Here is a 15,370-nt window from a genome sequence, read left to right on the forward strand (position 1 = left end):
TGGAAGGAATCATCAAACACCTGGGCCAATTTAGGTGGACAATAAAACGTCTGCACCCAATAACTGTCTTAATCACAAAAATGTTGTAATTAAATGCACTGATAAAGGTGGGGCTAATAATTGAAAAATGCAGTTGATCACATAAGAGAAGCAGTGACACAATTAATCCATTTCTGCCCAGCCCATAGGTGTACACTTTTTATCCCTGTAGCATATATGCAACGTTGGACAGAAATGGCTTAACCACACAATCCCATGAGGATTGCTTGTATCCTAGACCTTTTAAGGATCTGTACATTATTTTTCAATGTACAGCACTGTTATCATGTGGTTTGAGCCATCTGTGCCTGCTCTATAAATGAAAATACCATGTGGAGAGGCCCAGTCTTAACTGGGACTATAGTGAGGATGAAGGGGACTTTTCACCCCATCATGGTCCCCAGACAGAAACTCCTTTGGCCCATTTTTGATTGAGAAGTGGGATATGAACAATGTATGTAAGCATTTAGCTGTATAGTTAATTTCTAGAAGTACAATGAAATTATAGATTTCTGGATTGTGCAGTAGAATCTGCATTATATAATGACTTAAGAAAGAAGTGAGATCCATAAATGAGAGATCATTTATGTCTGCATTACAGAAGGCTGAAAACAGAGTCTATTAGTTATAAGCAAAAGGTCTAATTAGCATTAGATAGGTTTGCAACTTTACCTCTGATCATAATTGTCTCTTTAAGATTTTCTTTTGATGTCTTCAAGAGAGTCCATGTTGCCAGGAGAAAACTATTGTGACCTTTAAATGCCAAGTAAGTTTAGGCTAATTGGCTGACATGCCATACCTTATCTGGGATGCAAACAGTTCTGTAACAAAGCGCCCTGTTGGGATTCATACTTCCCAGAGGGTAGTTTACATGTGGAGATATTCCTCTGAGGCAGATCTTACAATGCAAAATATTTTCTAATTGCAGTGATGGGGTGTTAAATCAGTTCTCAGACTTTACAATCTGCAATTGCAATCTGCAATTTTTATAATTGATGTTGTATGAGGCCCCTGTAATAAACTATAGATAAAACAAAAAGTAAAAGATATCTAAGAAACATTTTTTTAAAAAAGGAATGGAGGGGATCTCTAGTGAAACACTACTGTACGTTCAAATAAACCCTGTGCAAACTAACAAAATGTGTGGATATTTAGTGTATGGAGGGGATTGTGACTGTTGTCCAGACCCACCCTTAACCTCTAGATCAGTGGTTCCCAGCCTGTGGTCCGGGGACCACAGGTGGTCCATGAGACCCTGAGAAGTAGTCCCCGCGGTCTCAGGGAAAAAAGTGATCACCTTTGATCACTTCCTGTGTCTCGCCAAGTGAGTGCTCCCTCATGGACCACTGAAGTGTCAGCTGTGGCTGTAGGTAGTCCGTTCTGTGCCCTCTCTGGTGGATCAATGCTTGCTGAAGTGCCAGCTGCAGGAGAATCCATTTTCCACCCTTTCTGGTAGTTTGTGGAGGAGCACTTGGTAAGATGCTTACCCATGAACCACCAGAAAGGGCGAAGAATGGACTCACTCGCTCACCTAAACATGCACCTTTCACATTTGGGATGAAATTCCATTAAAAGCAACCTCACATTTTTGAAACATCCAATATGTTCTTCAATAAATTGCAGCAGTTATTTCTTTTAACCAGTCCATCAAATGAAGGCCTGTGAATGTCTCTTTAGCCAGACTGTACAGGTATACCTTCTTTGAAAGATAATAGATTACAAAATCCATCCTCAGGGTTCTCTAAAGATTCTCATCCTCACCATTCTACCCTAGCCCTAAAATGCAGCACATTCAAATTAGCACTTGGAACATAGCCCAAGCTAGCCTTCTAATCATGCAACCTGAATTATATCCTAGGGGGCAACTTATTATTTTTTACAATGAATGCAATTCCTAGAGGATTTATAATCATGTGATACTCACACAAAACAATAGAAAGTGAGATTACATAGCTGTGACCAGTATGATTCTAGACAGACTCTGTTCACAAATAAGGTATGCATACAGAACAAGGAGTAAGGTTTCTCTGGCATTAAAAAAAAAAAAAAAAAACTGTGATCTCACATAAGTACCACCAGCATATGCAGCAGAATAAGGATAAATTATTCCATGGGTTCTGGCAAGGCTTCAAACCATCCCTGAAAAAAAATGTGAGGTTACTGAAAGAGAAGAGCAAAGTTTGTGTGTGACTTAGCTTTGTCTTCAATAATATTCATGCCAGATTTTCTGCCACATACCCTTCTGAGAAGTACCAGACTTTCCTGCTAAGTTTGAATCTTGCTCAGCTTTTTGTTGGCACATTCGGGAATTGATATCCCAGAATACAGTAGTCATAGTGAGAAACCAAGCAAGCCTCCCCTGCAAGCCAGAGCCATAAGAAAGAGTCTAGTGGTGTTTAAGTAGTTAGACATCCTGTAGCAATATTATACTTACATGAGATTATCTGCAAATTACAAAATAGTGGACAGGAAGGAAGGCAAATAAAAGGAGCACTAGGGTAGGAAGAGGTGATACACAAGAATCTGAAGTAAGAGTAGAAACCAGGCTTTTTCTTTGCTAGGACCCCAAGGCCCAACCACCAGACCAGATCCAGGAATCCTTTTATGGTTACTTCCATTGTTAAACAGAAATGTTTGCCCATCTACTGAACTCATCCTACCAGTAAATTCAAGTCTACCTTCACCTGCACTTGAGGCAGTATGCTAAGGGCACAATGCTAACCAGGTCTACTCAGAAGTAAGTCCTATTTTGTTCAATGGGGCTTACTCTCAGGAAAGTGTGGTTAGGATTGCACTTTGTGCAATCTTTGCCATCTAGTTGGTGGGCAGACTTGCAATACTAGCCTTGGCTCTCTGCAGTCTGGGTCCAATATTCCTAAGAGCCAGTACTATAATTTTATTCCACTGAATGAAAAGCTAGTATCTGTTGTTGTTTGAATGGTGATGCTATCAAAACTTTATGTGGTGCTCCAGTGTGGCTGCCACAGCCCACCTTGTGTGGGTGGGGAAGAAACAAAACCTTTAGCCTATGCACCTGACCTTCCAGGCTACTCTTGGGTATCTTATGGACAGTAGCAAGCTGCTTGAAAAAGGAGAAGATACTGCCATCCAGAAGGGGGAAAAACTGTAATAGAGAGAGAGAGTTCAATTACAGTGGTTCCTTTGACTCCAAAGATGGCTATCCTGGCTAGCCCTGTGCCTTTGCGCCAAGACTTGCCCTGAACATTCCATCAGGAAGACAGACACAATAGCGTATATTTCAGGGTGAAACAAGCAAGCAACTTGTAAAAAAAATAAGACTTTAGTAAGAGAAAACAAAAAGATTGATACAAAAACAAAAAGATTGACATCATAATACACACACCCATTGCTTATTTATCTGGCAGATTTAAACACTACAGCAATCTAATAGCGCAGTGAGTACATTGCCAAGTTGTGGTCCAAGAAAATTCAAGTGCCGGGTATGCTGGTTAAAAGTTGATATGCTATAGGTTGATATGCTTTTTGAATATGGCACTTTTTTTTAAAGGAAGAACATAGCAAATAGTATTTTCTAGGCACAGACTAATGTTGTATAGGGGCTACATTGAACTGGAATGTATTTCTAGTCTTAGAAGGTGTAGCACATGCACAGACATCTGCATAGTATCCTGTTTATTTAAAAAGTGTGGTTGGAGCTTGAGACAGTGGGAGCATTAGTCTTAAGAGGGCTAAATCCAGATCTCCTGTTGACGCAAGCAGTGCAGATGGAGAATTAAAATTCCTCAAGCCCTTAAGAAAGCTCTGGAAAAGGAACTGTGAAAAGATGGCTTGTCACTGATTAGGTGTTAAGCTGCTAATGGGGCTAAGTGGATTTTAATGGATAAATAGATAGGTCACCACCTTTTAGGTGTAACAGATCAGCAAGATCCTGAGAACAAGGGCAAGCAAGCCGACCATGATAAGCACTTCAACTCATCTCCCTTTATACCCACTTCTCATTTTCTCTGATCTCCAGGATTTATAGCTTTCTCTCCCACTCCCATGCCTACTGTAATGAGGCCCCTGATGCTTGGAATATTTTCCACTTGGTACTTTGTGTTCCATTCTCAAGGTCCACTCCATTAAGAGAGCCTTTCCCAAACCTGCTCAATCATATATCAAGTGCTTTCAGACTAGCATTTCACTCAATACTCAAAGTCAACAATTTCTTTGCCTAGGACAATGTTGGGACCAAATAAGCATGGCAGCTATGGAGACTCACCCAGTAGAAGATGACTAGCATGTGTTTGAGTACCCCAAGTTAGTGGAATCTGGAACTTGGAGGCAAAGGTCACTATAAGTCAGCCCAGAAGCGTTGCTTAGATGCCATAACGTAGATACCACTGTCCCTCAGAAATAGATGGCTATTCTTCAAACTAAGATCAAATGCAGTGACAGAGAAGCCAAAAGGATGCAATTACATAACTTGCACTTTCCTTACAAGATGGCACAATCGATATACTTCCAGCTCTTTACATACATATAAAAATCTTACCTCAGTGCCAGAGTCGAGGCGTAGCTAGATTGTTTGACACCAGGGGCCCATAAATTTTTGACATCTCCAGATGACAAAATTATTTAATTTTTATCATTATTTAATTAATACAACATATTAGTATTTTCATATTTTTATACCACCCTTCCTCTAAGGAGCTCAGGGTGGTGTGCATGGTTCCTCCCCTTCTTTGTCTTCACAACGATTGTGTGGTAGGTGAGGCTGAGAGATAGTAATAGTCATGAATGAATAATAATGGCCAGAAAATGAATGCAGAGAATATTTCCCCACAAGCAATGGATGAATGTCAATGCCCTCCTCTGCTATCGCTCCCATGCACATAGTACTCAGTAACATACTGCCCTACATCTGGAGGTTCAATGCAGCCAACATGGTTAATAACCACTGATAGACTATAGTCCAGATTGTGCCTGGCCAGGAACCCAGTTCTACCCACCTGGAAAATGAGGCTCCAGAGGGTAGTCTCAGAATGGGAGCACAGGTCAATTTTGATTTCAAGTCCAGGCAGAAGGCCAGGTCTACCCATCTGGAAGATGTGGCTCCAAGTGGCAGTATTGGAATGGGAGCCCCAGTCTACCTGGCAGGAAGGTCTGGGCTTCAAGTTCAGGTGGGAGCTCAGGTCTTCCCACCTGGAAGATGTGGCTCCAGATGGCAGTCCAGTGGGCAGACTCAGAATGGAGTCCAGGTCTACCTGGCAGGTAGATCTGGGCTTCAAGTCCGTGCGGGAGCCAAGTCTACCCACCTGGAAGATGTGGCTCCAGAGGACTGTCTTGGAATGAGAGCCCAGGTCTACCCATCTTGTTGACTTGGGCTCTGGAGAAGGTAATGCTCATGGCCCCCCCAAACACAAACACTGGATCAGCTCCTGTGTCACCCTCCCCAGGGTGTCTCCTTACTAACACCTTATTGGTTCTATGCTGTATCATAATAACTTCTCATTGGCTCTTCAAATAATCAGTTTCATTGGCTCGTTTTGAGTTAAGAAAATTACTTTTTATTACATAAGACACTTGTATTTTTGTTTTTTGGCTATAACTTTTTATAGAATGGAGATACTACACTCCAGTTTTTTCACTGCATTCTGCTGTAAATTATGTATCCAACAGCATATAGTATGATGGTATTATTCCTAACAACCATGATTTTGGTCACTAGTAGTGTCACCCCCCCAAAGGTGGAATATTTGGGATAACCCAAAGGGGTAATCCCCGCCACACCCCACTAGCTATGCCACTGACTCAGACAATTGGTCCTTCTCTATATGGTCCACACTGACCATCATCAGCTCTCCAAGGTTTCAGGCAAGGGTCTTTCCTGGAGTCTGAACCTGGGTTTTTCCTGCATGCAAATCATGCGTTGTACTTTTGAGCTCTGGCTCCTTGCGGATATCCCCATGCTCCTGAAAATGCATGCATGTACACAGCTGTATTTATTCCAGAATAAAGTATGAATCACTATGTACTATTGGAATATAGAGTACTGCCTCAAGAAGATCAACAACAAAGTTGCTGTACTCCCTCCTCTCAGCAATTCCATAGATTGACAAATACATTAACAGTCACGTGCACCATTTCTTCCAGGACTGATTCCACTCACCAGGGGTTTGCTATCAACTTTCTATCATGTCAGGAAGTCAAGAAAACTCTTGCTGTATTTCACAACTAATCTGGACTGCATAAACCAAAGAGAAACATGCTCACTCTGCAAATGGTTTCTTGACTGCTCTAACAGTTATCTGGGACCAGAGGATTTGCTGTCTTCATGTTTGAGTATACTACACAAATTATGATTAAGTTTGGCCCCAACCAAGACTGTTAAAACACACATTATTGCATTGCCTCCTCTCAATCTCACAAGGGCTTGAACAGACATGAAAGCTTGCATTCCCTTAACGACAGCAGTAAAAACTTTTCCAGAACTGTGTTTGGTTTTAAACCAGAAGCTAGATGAAATTTTACAATGTTTATTTTTAGATTTTTTTTTAAAAACCCAAACAATTAAATACAAACCACCCCCTCCCCTAAAAACCCACTTCATTCATGCCAGAAAACAGGAAAACTTAGCATAATTTAACATCTTTCAGAGAACTGTACTCCGTGTAGACAGTTTCTTGTTCTAAAGCCCAAAGAACAACACACACAGAAGATGGTTTTTCCATATCACTAGACACACAGACTCTATAGCCATGCACAGACTTCAGGTAGTTTTCCATGTTTTGCAGTCAAGTCTCAGAAGTCCTGTTGTATGTTTTCTTTATTCGCCTCTCCATGCTGCTGCTTAATTTGAGAAATTTCATTTTCCAGCTGCACAATAGTTCGTTCAATCTCATAGTTTTTACTGACCAGGGACACCCAGCTAGAAAGAAAATAAACAATGTAGCTTAAATTACTGTTTAAGGTTTCTTAGAGCTAGGGTACCAACAAGGGAACCATCAACCACTGTACAGAGCTGTACAGAACAGAAGGATTCATCTGGTGCTACACAATCCCACAAAAGGTCAATAAGGGCCAGGCCTCAACGGATGGGTATAAGAGGCATAGCACTGGCCTTGCAAAAGCTGTGGCAGAGCAGGGGAAGTAGACATATATGGCTTTGATTAAAGTCATGGGAAGTAGATAGTAGGGAAGTACAATATGGCAGAAGTCTAGCTGGAGTTACATGAACAATATACAGTTGAGGACAGAAGAGAGATGTAGATGAGAAAAGAGAGAATTTGAAGGCCTCATGATATGGATGCCAAACCAGCTAAGATAAAAACTATGGAGCAGAATATTAACACTGAGAGTCTTAATCTTAATATTCTTATCCCGGAAACTCATTTATTCTTGTTTTCACCTCTCTGCATTTGCCTTTACTCCTTTGTATGTTTCTTCAGTATTTTTTAAATAAATTAGAGGCTGACAAATTAATCTTGAATCAAGATGCATTACTTGATTACAAAGGACAGGTCAGATACCTAGGACACCATTTCCTCTAATAATTTAAAAGTGTCCAGGCAACCTCGTGTATGTATCACAGACCTACACTTCCACCTGCAGATCCACATGGGTTACAGCACAAAAGTTTTCCCTTCTGGTTTTTTCCAGCTTCTATATGTAGTCAGCTCATACTATGGGAATCTGCCAGGTCAACATTAATGTACAGAAACCTAACATGAGAGCTACAAAAAAATCTTCTCCAGGTACTTAAGAGCTTAAGAAAGAATGACATTATATGGTTTTCTGCAAAAGCAGCTATCAAGAGATCACATGCCATGTTGCATTATTCAGAGATACCTTTGCAATAAGACGTGCAAGAGTCACTACAGTGGCTTAACTTCTATTTTCATTAATAGAGAAGTCTACAAAATACACAGTAAAAGAATAGAGTATATTAAGAAAACGAATGTTTTAGATACTCACGTAGATTCCATCTCCCGAAGTTTAGCACCAGCTGTGAGTTGCATGTTCTTCCGCTGCCAGTTAAGATCCTGAATGTGTTTCCTAGAAGAAGAGGGTGACATTGAATCACTGAATCATTTACTCTGCTGCCTCAAGATCATAATGGAATAGAAAGAAACTTATACAACCACATGCTTAGCCCCAAAACAGATGGCCAACAACCATTTTGTCAGCCATCCAAGCAGTTTTAGTTACAGAAGATTCTACAACTGAAGTCTCACAGATAGCACAACAAAAGTCACAAGTCAGTTTACCACAGTGTGGTAAACTCCATCTTGCCTGGATTAAGTTTCAACATGTCTGTCCACATCCATGACATCACTGACCCCAGATACTGGTTCAGTTTTAGTAATTATGTCAGATGATATATTTGTTAGCTACGTATACAGTTTTATGCAGATTTTATTGTTATTTATAAGCTGCAATGATAATTCCGTTGGTGCAAATAGTTGGCTTTGAAATTTAATTAACAAAACTCAGCAGCGATTGATCAAATGGAAAATACTAACATAATTCTGAGAAATAAAGATGAGAGGGCAGAGCAAATGACAGGAAGGTAAGAAACACAACTCACAAGGACAATATTGCCAACTGAAGTTGAAGAGTGGTTTCCTATTTTGGTTTGCAAGCCTCTGTAATGTTCAAGCTTCTCTATTGTTCAAGCTTATCTTCTTCTGTAATGTTCAAGCTTCTCTATTGTTCCATGAAGGTTAGAAATATCTCCTCTAACATGAGATTTAAGGACTTAAGTGAACAAATGGTGCTTATTTTGTCTACGTAGCCATGTATAAGGAGAACCTTCATGGTGTCTGTCCCAGTTAAAATGGGATAGGAGCAACCATTTCTATGTCAGTGGTGAGAACGTTCTCAAGGTTTCCCTGGATGTGTATATCCAGTAAACGGGTGAAACAAGTAATGTATATACACACACGAATGTGTAAACATGTCACATGATGTGGATAAAGCCAAAGCCATTAATATTCCTTTAAATTTGAAAAAAAGCAAAAGCAGAACTTACCTCAGGCTCTGTAGTTCCTTTTGTGCCTGTTCAATCATATGAACTAGATGCCTTGCAATAAAGAAAAACAGAGAAAGGTTTAATTTTCCTGGGCAAACACACATGACTTTTATTGGCCAAACAAAGTGAGGCCTTTGGTTTAACTCAACGATTTGCTATTTCATTTGCAAGTTAGTAATGCAACAATTGTGTTGCATTTTGAGATATCAATGTTCAACAGACTTGAACAACGATGATAGCAAAACACAGTCACCATCACCACCTCCTGGCGTCTTTTTAAGATGAACTGCGAAGCAAGGTATGTACATATGATATAATCTTTCAATTTAAGTTCAAAAATCTGTTTGCTCCCATACCTATTTTCAAATGGGGGAAGAAGAGGTACAAAATATATTGTAAAATTTGTATAAATTGCACATTTATATTACACAAATTTTTTTAGATTGTGAGCCCTCTGGGGACAGAGAACCACTTATTTTTCTATGTGGACTACTTTGTGAACAATTTTGGTTGAAAAGCAGTATATATTCTTAATATTGTTAACATGATGTTGAGACATTACAATGAAAGCTGGTCTGCAACATGAAGTATAAGCTTCATAACCAAACCTGAACTTGATCTTTAGAATGAATTTTCCAGAGAGCCAAAAACAGAGAGGCTCATTGCAAATACTGTGCTTCATTCGTTTCAGCTGTTAAGCTAGAGTGCCTGATATTTATACTTTAGAGCAGTGGTTCTCACACTGCTCTAGCACCAGGACCCACTTTTTAGATTGAGAATCTGTCAGGACCCACCAGAAGTGACGTCATGATCATCAAGCAAGAAATTTTTTAACAATCCTAGGCTGCAATCCTACCCACACTTACAAATAAGTCCCATTTACAATCATTGTTAAAAGATTATACATAGTAGCTTGTTAAAAGGTCCCCAAATGCAGTCACATACCATGGTAACATCAAGTTTAATATATTAAAAATAAAATATTGAAATGAATGGGGACCCACCTGAAATGGGCTCTCGACCCACAGTTTGAGAAACACTGCAGAGCAAACCTTTGAAAGCCAAATTTCTCTCTCATTCTCAGTATCATTGGCAATTCAGATCAGAAACCAAACTCAGTGAATAGCTATACACACAGATTTCTACAATCTTTATAACAAATTCCCATTTTAAAGGGTAAATCTGGAAAGTTTTAAGAGTGCAAGTGATAGTAAAATCCATTATTGGAAACACCTAGCACACTAATGGAACTAAGTATTACATAATTTAATCACTCCACTGGGCTTAATTTATAATTGAAGGTAGTCTTGAATTAACTTGTAACAACTAGATTCTTGTAAAAAAAATGTCAAAACCACATGAGGGTTGTACTCCAACAAGTGCTTGCTCACTTCTGGGGAAAAAAAAATTGCTGAAAGCCATGCTAAGAACAGCTTCCATGACCTGACTTTGGCTCACCAAATCTATTTTGCAACCCTCAGGAACAGTTTTTCAGCAAGTTGACTTGCCGCTTGCACTTATTTCCCTGCACAAACACTACTTTGAATACAACTTATTTTCTCTCAGTTTTAAAAAAGGCAAATCATGACAACTCAACCTGTGACTAAAATAAATAGCACTTTTATAGTTTTTTGCCCATAAACTTGTTTCATGATCTTTCATATTCTTACAAACTATCTTCATCTTTTCTACTTAAATTTCTTAAGGGTTAAATGTATGAATGCTACATACAGAGAAACACTACATCCTGCAGATCAGCAGCAAAAATCCCATGCCTCATTCTACATCATTCAGATACAAAGTCTTCAGTGTTAAATCTCACTCTCACCCCCAGTTTTCATAACTAGACTGTTAGCTCAGGTGACCTCAATGAAAGAAACCAGAATGTAAATTTCAGATGCAGGATGTTATTCTCTGTATTATTTCAGCATGCAGGAGCTTAAAGGATTGGCAGGTCCAAGTCTCAGTAGCAGGTATGTGCCAATACAGAGTAGAAAGCACTCCCTTGTGTAACAAATGTGTAATACCTCAATTATTTGTCTTTAATTTATCAGCATCATATTAGTAGCATTTCATTATTCTAAAGACATAAGAGATCTGAAAACAAAATATATAGTAAATCCTTCAACTAGCCTTTTAGCTAGTTCAATTAATCTGGGATTAGCTGGAGATAGAGCAAACTACTTACTCATTATATACTTTCCAAGCATTGCAACCATACTGAGACATCAACTCCAAATTTTCAATTCGAACAGCTTGATGCTCCAGCTGAGCCATTGAGTTATTAACACATTCCTGCCATGCTGTGATGTCATTCTTCTGTCCAGAAGAGGGAGCAGGCAGCTCATACCTATAAAGCAGGCAAGAGAGAAAAAAAGCCACTGCCCCTTCAGCAAGCTATAGATCAGAGTGACCAGCCTGGTGACCATCTGCAGCCCTCAAGGACCCCCAATCTGGCCCACAGGATCCCCAGTCTCCAATGAGCCTCTGGCTCATTGTAGATTGTTGAAGCCTGTGCTGTCCTGCAACTGCCAGTCGTGACCGCCAGACGTGAGCTGTGGGCCAAGTTAGAGCAAGGCCTTTTATAGTCTCCTTGTGTTTTCTGCTTTTCCCTGGGGATTATTTTACCCCCTCCCCCAACACTGCCTCTGAACTCATGCCTCCATGTGTTTCTGGCTTGGTCTGAATGTTTCACTATGCAAAAGGTGTGTGGCAAACAGTTCATAGTTCTCATGTGGCTCTACATGACACTATTATAGTTCTCATGTGTATTGTAAACAAACTCAGTAAAATTCGTTCATAAAAGTTCCATCTCTAATGCATTTATTTATGTAATTTATTTATTATTTATTCAAATTTGAAATATAAATTCTTTTTTCCCCTGGCCCCAGACACAGTGATAGAGAGATGATGTGGACCTCCTGTCAAAATGTTTTCTACCTCGCTATAGAAGATTGCAAATATAATAAGGTCACTGCACTGAGCACTTTTGCGAAAGATATGAATACATCAATTTTGGATGCAGTCCTAAACAACTTTCTAGCACTGACGTAAGGGCAATGCAACTCTGAGGTAAGGGGACAAACATTGCCTTACCTTGAAAAGGCCTCCATGACTGCCCCCAGCGCTGGAAAGTTGGTTAGGATTGCGCCCTTTGTCAGATAACCTGATCAGAGTTAAACGCTAATTAAAATAATATTGCTTCAGTTGATTACAATGTCAGACATGTGTAGTTCCAAATGCAGAAGTATCACTCTGTCTTTTCACCGCATGATACAACTCAAATGTTGAACTGTGATTATAAGGAGACCTGCTAGTTTCTTGAAGGCACAAGCCACTACCTATCATTTTATTAGAGTAAATAATACTTCACCAAGCGGTGAAGACCAGAAGTGATTGTGAGGAGCTCCAGAAGGAGCTCTCCAAACTGGCAGAATGGGCAGCAAAACGGCAGATGCCTTTCAATGTAAGTAAGTGTAAAGTCATACACATTGGGGCAAAAAATCAAAACAACATACAGGCTAATGGGTTCTGAGCTGCCTGTGACAGATCAGGAGAGAGATCTTGGGGTGGTGGTGAACAGCTTGATGAAAGTGTTGACCCAATGTGCAGCGGCAGTAAAGAAGGCCAATTCTATGCTTGAGATCATTAGAAAAGGTATTGAGAACAAAACAGCTAATATTATAATGCCATTGTACAAATCGATGGTAAGGCCACACCTGGAGTGTTGTGTCCAGTTCTGGTTGCCACATCTCAAAAAGGACATAGTGGAAATGGAAAAGGTGCAAAAGAGAGTAACTAAGATGATTGCTGGGCTGGGGCACCTTCCTTATGAAGAAAGGCTACAGCGTTTGGGCCTCTTCAGTCTTAGGGTTAGGACAGACAAAAGAAAATATTTCTTTACTCAGTGTGTGGTCGTTCTGTGGAACTCTTGCCACAGGATGTGGTGCCGGCATCTGGCCTGGATGCCTTTAAAAGGGGATTGGACAAGTTTCTGGGCGAAAAATCCATCATGGATTACAAGCCATGATGTGTATGTGCAATGTCCTGATTTTAGAAATGGGCTATGTCAGAATGCCAGATGCAAGGGAGGGCACCAGGATGCAGGTCTCTTGTTATCTGGTGTGCTCCCTGGGGCATTTGGTGGGCCGCTGTGAGATACAGGAAGCTGGACTAGATGGGCCTATGGCCTGATCCAGTGGGGCTGTTCTTATGATCTTAGGCTGCCATCATCAGGCAAGATCTGGAACATCACTCATTACTGCTTGTCAGGAAGCGTTAGTCTAAATAGCACACACTTTAGATAATGATGTTACCAGTCTTACCTTTTCATGCTCAGCAGTTCTATTGGCTGCCGGGCTGCAAGGCGTTCAAACTCATTTCTCATTATTTCAGTCTATGGATCAAAGTTAAGACTAATCAGACACAGCAAGGAAGGCAACAAGTAGCTGAAAGATGCCCAATTACCCCAGCGTTTAACAAGGCTCAAAAGAACATTGTGCAAGAAGGGGATGAAGCAGCAGATGGATCTTCATGCTCAGCCAGGAAAGCAGGGAGTTGAGAGACGCAGAGGCTGAAGGCACATCTTTCAGTGTGGCACATCCTTCACCCACCACTCACAACAGCCATCTCTGCAGGCCTTGTGAGTGGGCCACCCCTTGCTCTCTCCAAGAGAGTTCTGACTGCCTACACACTAGGTGCAGCTGAGATCAGGGATGTGCAGTGGGTGGAGAGGCAGGCGAGGCTGAGCCTCCCCACGGAAGTCCTTCAAAAATCGCCGCTGCCATGTGAGACACCCAAGCACCCACAACCCACCTGCATGGGTCGTGGGTGCCTCACAGTGTTGACGCTTTTTGAAAAGACTCCAGTGGGGAGGCTCTGCCTCCCTATCCACCACATGTCCCCACGCATGGGTTGTGGGTGGCTCAACCCATGACTCCACGTGTGGGTTGTGAGTGCTCAGGTGCCCCACACGGCAGTAGTGCTTTCCACTCTAGTGGGGAGGCTCTGCCTCACCTGCCTCCCCACCCACCGCACATCCCTGCTGAGCATACTCAGACACCACCAAAGGGTGTTCTGCTGCACCTTAAGGGCAAAATGTGCCTGCTGTGGCATAAGGTCGCATCAGACAGACACGAAGCAGCATCCTTGGCAGACTCAGAGCCGAATCCTATGCATGTCTACTCAGAAGTAAGTCCCACTCTAGCCAATGGGGCTACTCCCAGGTAAGCGTGGCCAGGACACGGTGCAGCCTCGGTGCAGCCCCGGGGCGGGGCGGGCACCTCACCTCGAAAGCGCTGTAGTCCGGCGCGGGCAGGTAGCTCAGGTAGTTCTTGGTGGGTCGGTAGCGCCGCGTCTCCTCCTCCACCAGCGCGGCGGCCTGAGAGAAACGAGACGGTCAGCCCTTTCGGAGGGACCCCGCAGCTCCAGCCCGCCCTCCGCCGCGCCACTCACCGCCTCCCGCACGCCCGGCGCCTCATAGCCCTGGTCGAAGTAGGGCAGCGCGTCCACGGCCACCTCCCCCGCCACCAGGCCCGGCCCGGACATGTTCGCGACCACGGCTCCCCTCGCCCCGCCTCTCGCCCGCACTGCGCCTGCGCCATCGCTCCAACAACCCTGAGCTGGCTGCTCCTGCGCATGCTCAGACCGCCTCCCGCCTTTTGGCTGCACAGGGAAGAAAAAGCCAGAGTGTCACTTCTCATGAGCTGAACAGAGCACTTCCGCGTTCTCATGAAACTCCCTGGCTGGGCTTTATCCATGGGTGGAACTCAGAGCTGTCCAAGAAATCAGTGGGGAAGGGGGGAGGGGAGCAGTTTAGGGTCCCTGCTGGTACTCACTCGGGTCTTGGTCGAGAAATGTGCCTTCTTTCATTACATTTAGGGTCTCATAGAAAATCATAGCCATGCTGAGCCAGAGGATGCTGTCCTATCCACACTTACCTGGGAGTAAGCCCACTGACTCCAATGGGACTTACATCTGAGTAGACATGCATAGGATTGGTATCTAAGGCTGCAATCCTATGCACACTTACCTGGAAGTAAGCCCATTGACTCTAATGGGACTTACTTCTGGGTAGACATGCCTTGGCTTGAGCTCTTAGAAACCCAGCCTGCTCCTGTCACTGCAGAAAAGGGTTTGTAAGTGAAAGCCTCTGCAGGCTTATGGGGGAAGCTGAATGTGATGATACAGCACATGCAGGCAGACAGACAGTGCCATTGTCAGGTCATTTACTCAGTTTCAGTCTGCCATCCTGTCCTCTCTTACTTGGAACTAAGCTCCCTTGCCTATTATGGAGCTTACATCTGAGTAGACATGCATAGGATATGGCACTTAATG

The 15,370-nt window shown here is 42.3% G+C and overlaps 1 protein-coding gene across 1 annotated transcript; it reads right to left on the reverse strand.

The window, feature by feature from the left end:
• Positions 1-5,548: 5,548 nt before the first annotated feature.
• On the reverse strand, positions 5,549-14,605 carry BCAS2 (BCAS2 pre-mRNA processing factor). Its single transcript, XM_066624991.1, has 7 exons — positions 14,489-14,605; positions 14,322-14,414; positions 13,360-13,430; positions 11,223-11,384; positions 9,035-9,085; positions 7,978-8,058; positions 5,549-6,931 (listed from the first exon to the last, which is right to left on the reverse strand). The coding sequence occupies exons 1-7, from the start codon at positions 14,579-14,581 to the stop codon at positions 6,805-6,807; spliced, it is 678 nt and encodes a 225-aa protein (XP_066481088.1). The 5' UTR covers positions 14,582-14,605; the 3' UTR covers positions 5,549-6,804.
• Between the last annotated feature and the right edge of the window lie 765 nt (positions 14,606-15,370).

The sequence above is a fragment of the Tiliqua scincoides genome, chromosome 4, assembly GCF_035046505.1.
Source record: "Tiliqua scincoides isolate rTilSci1 chromosome 4, rTilSci1.hap2, whole genome shotgun sequence".
Taxonomy (NCBI): domain Eukaryota; kingdom Metazoa; phylum Chordata; class Lepidosauria; order Squamata; family Scincidae; genus Tiliqua; species Tiliqua scincoides.

Coding starts and splice junctions, on each gene's coding strand:
- BCAS2 (XM_066624991.1), bottom strand. CDS start 14,581: ATGTCCGGGCCGGGCCTGGTGGCGGGGGAGGTGGCCGTGGACGCGCTG. Junction 11,385..13,359: donor GAACTGCTGAGCATGAAAAG/GTAAGACTGGTA, acceptor CCTGCTTTATAG/GTATGAGCTGCCTGCTCCCT. Junction 8,059..9,034: donor AAGGAACTACAGAGCCTGAG/GTAAGTTCTGCT, acceptor CTCTTCTTCTAG/GAAACACATTCAGGATCTTA.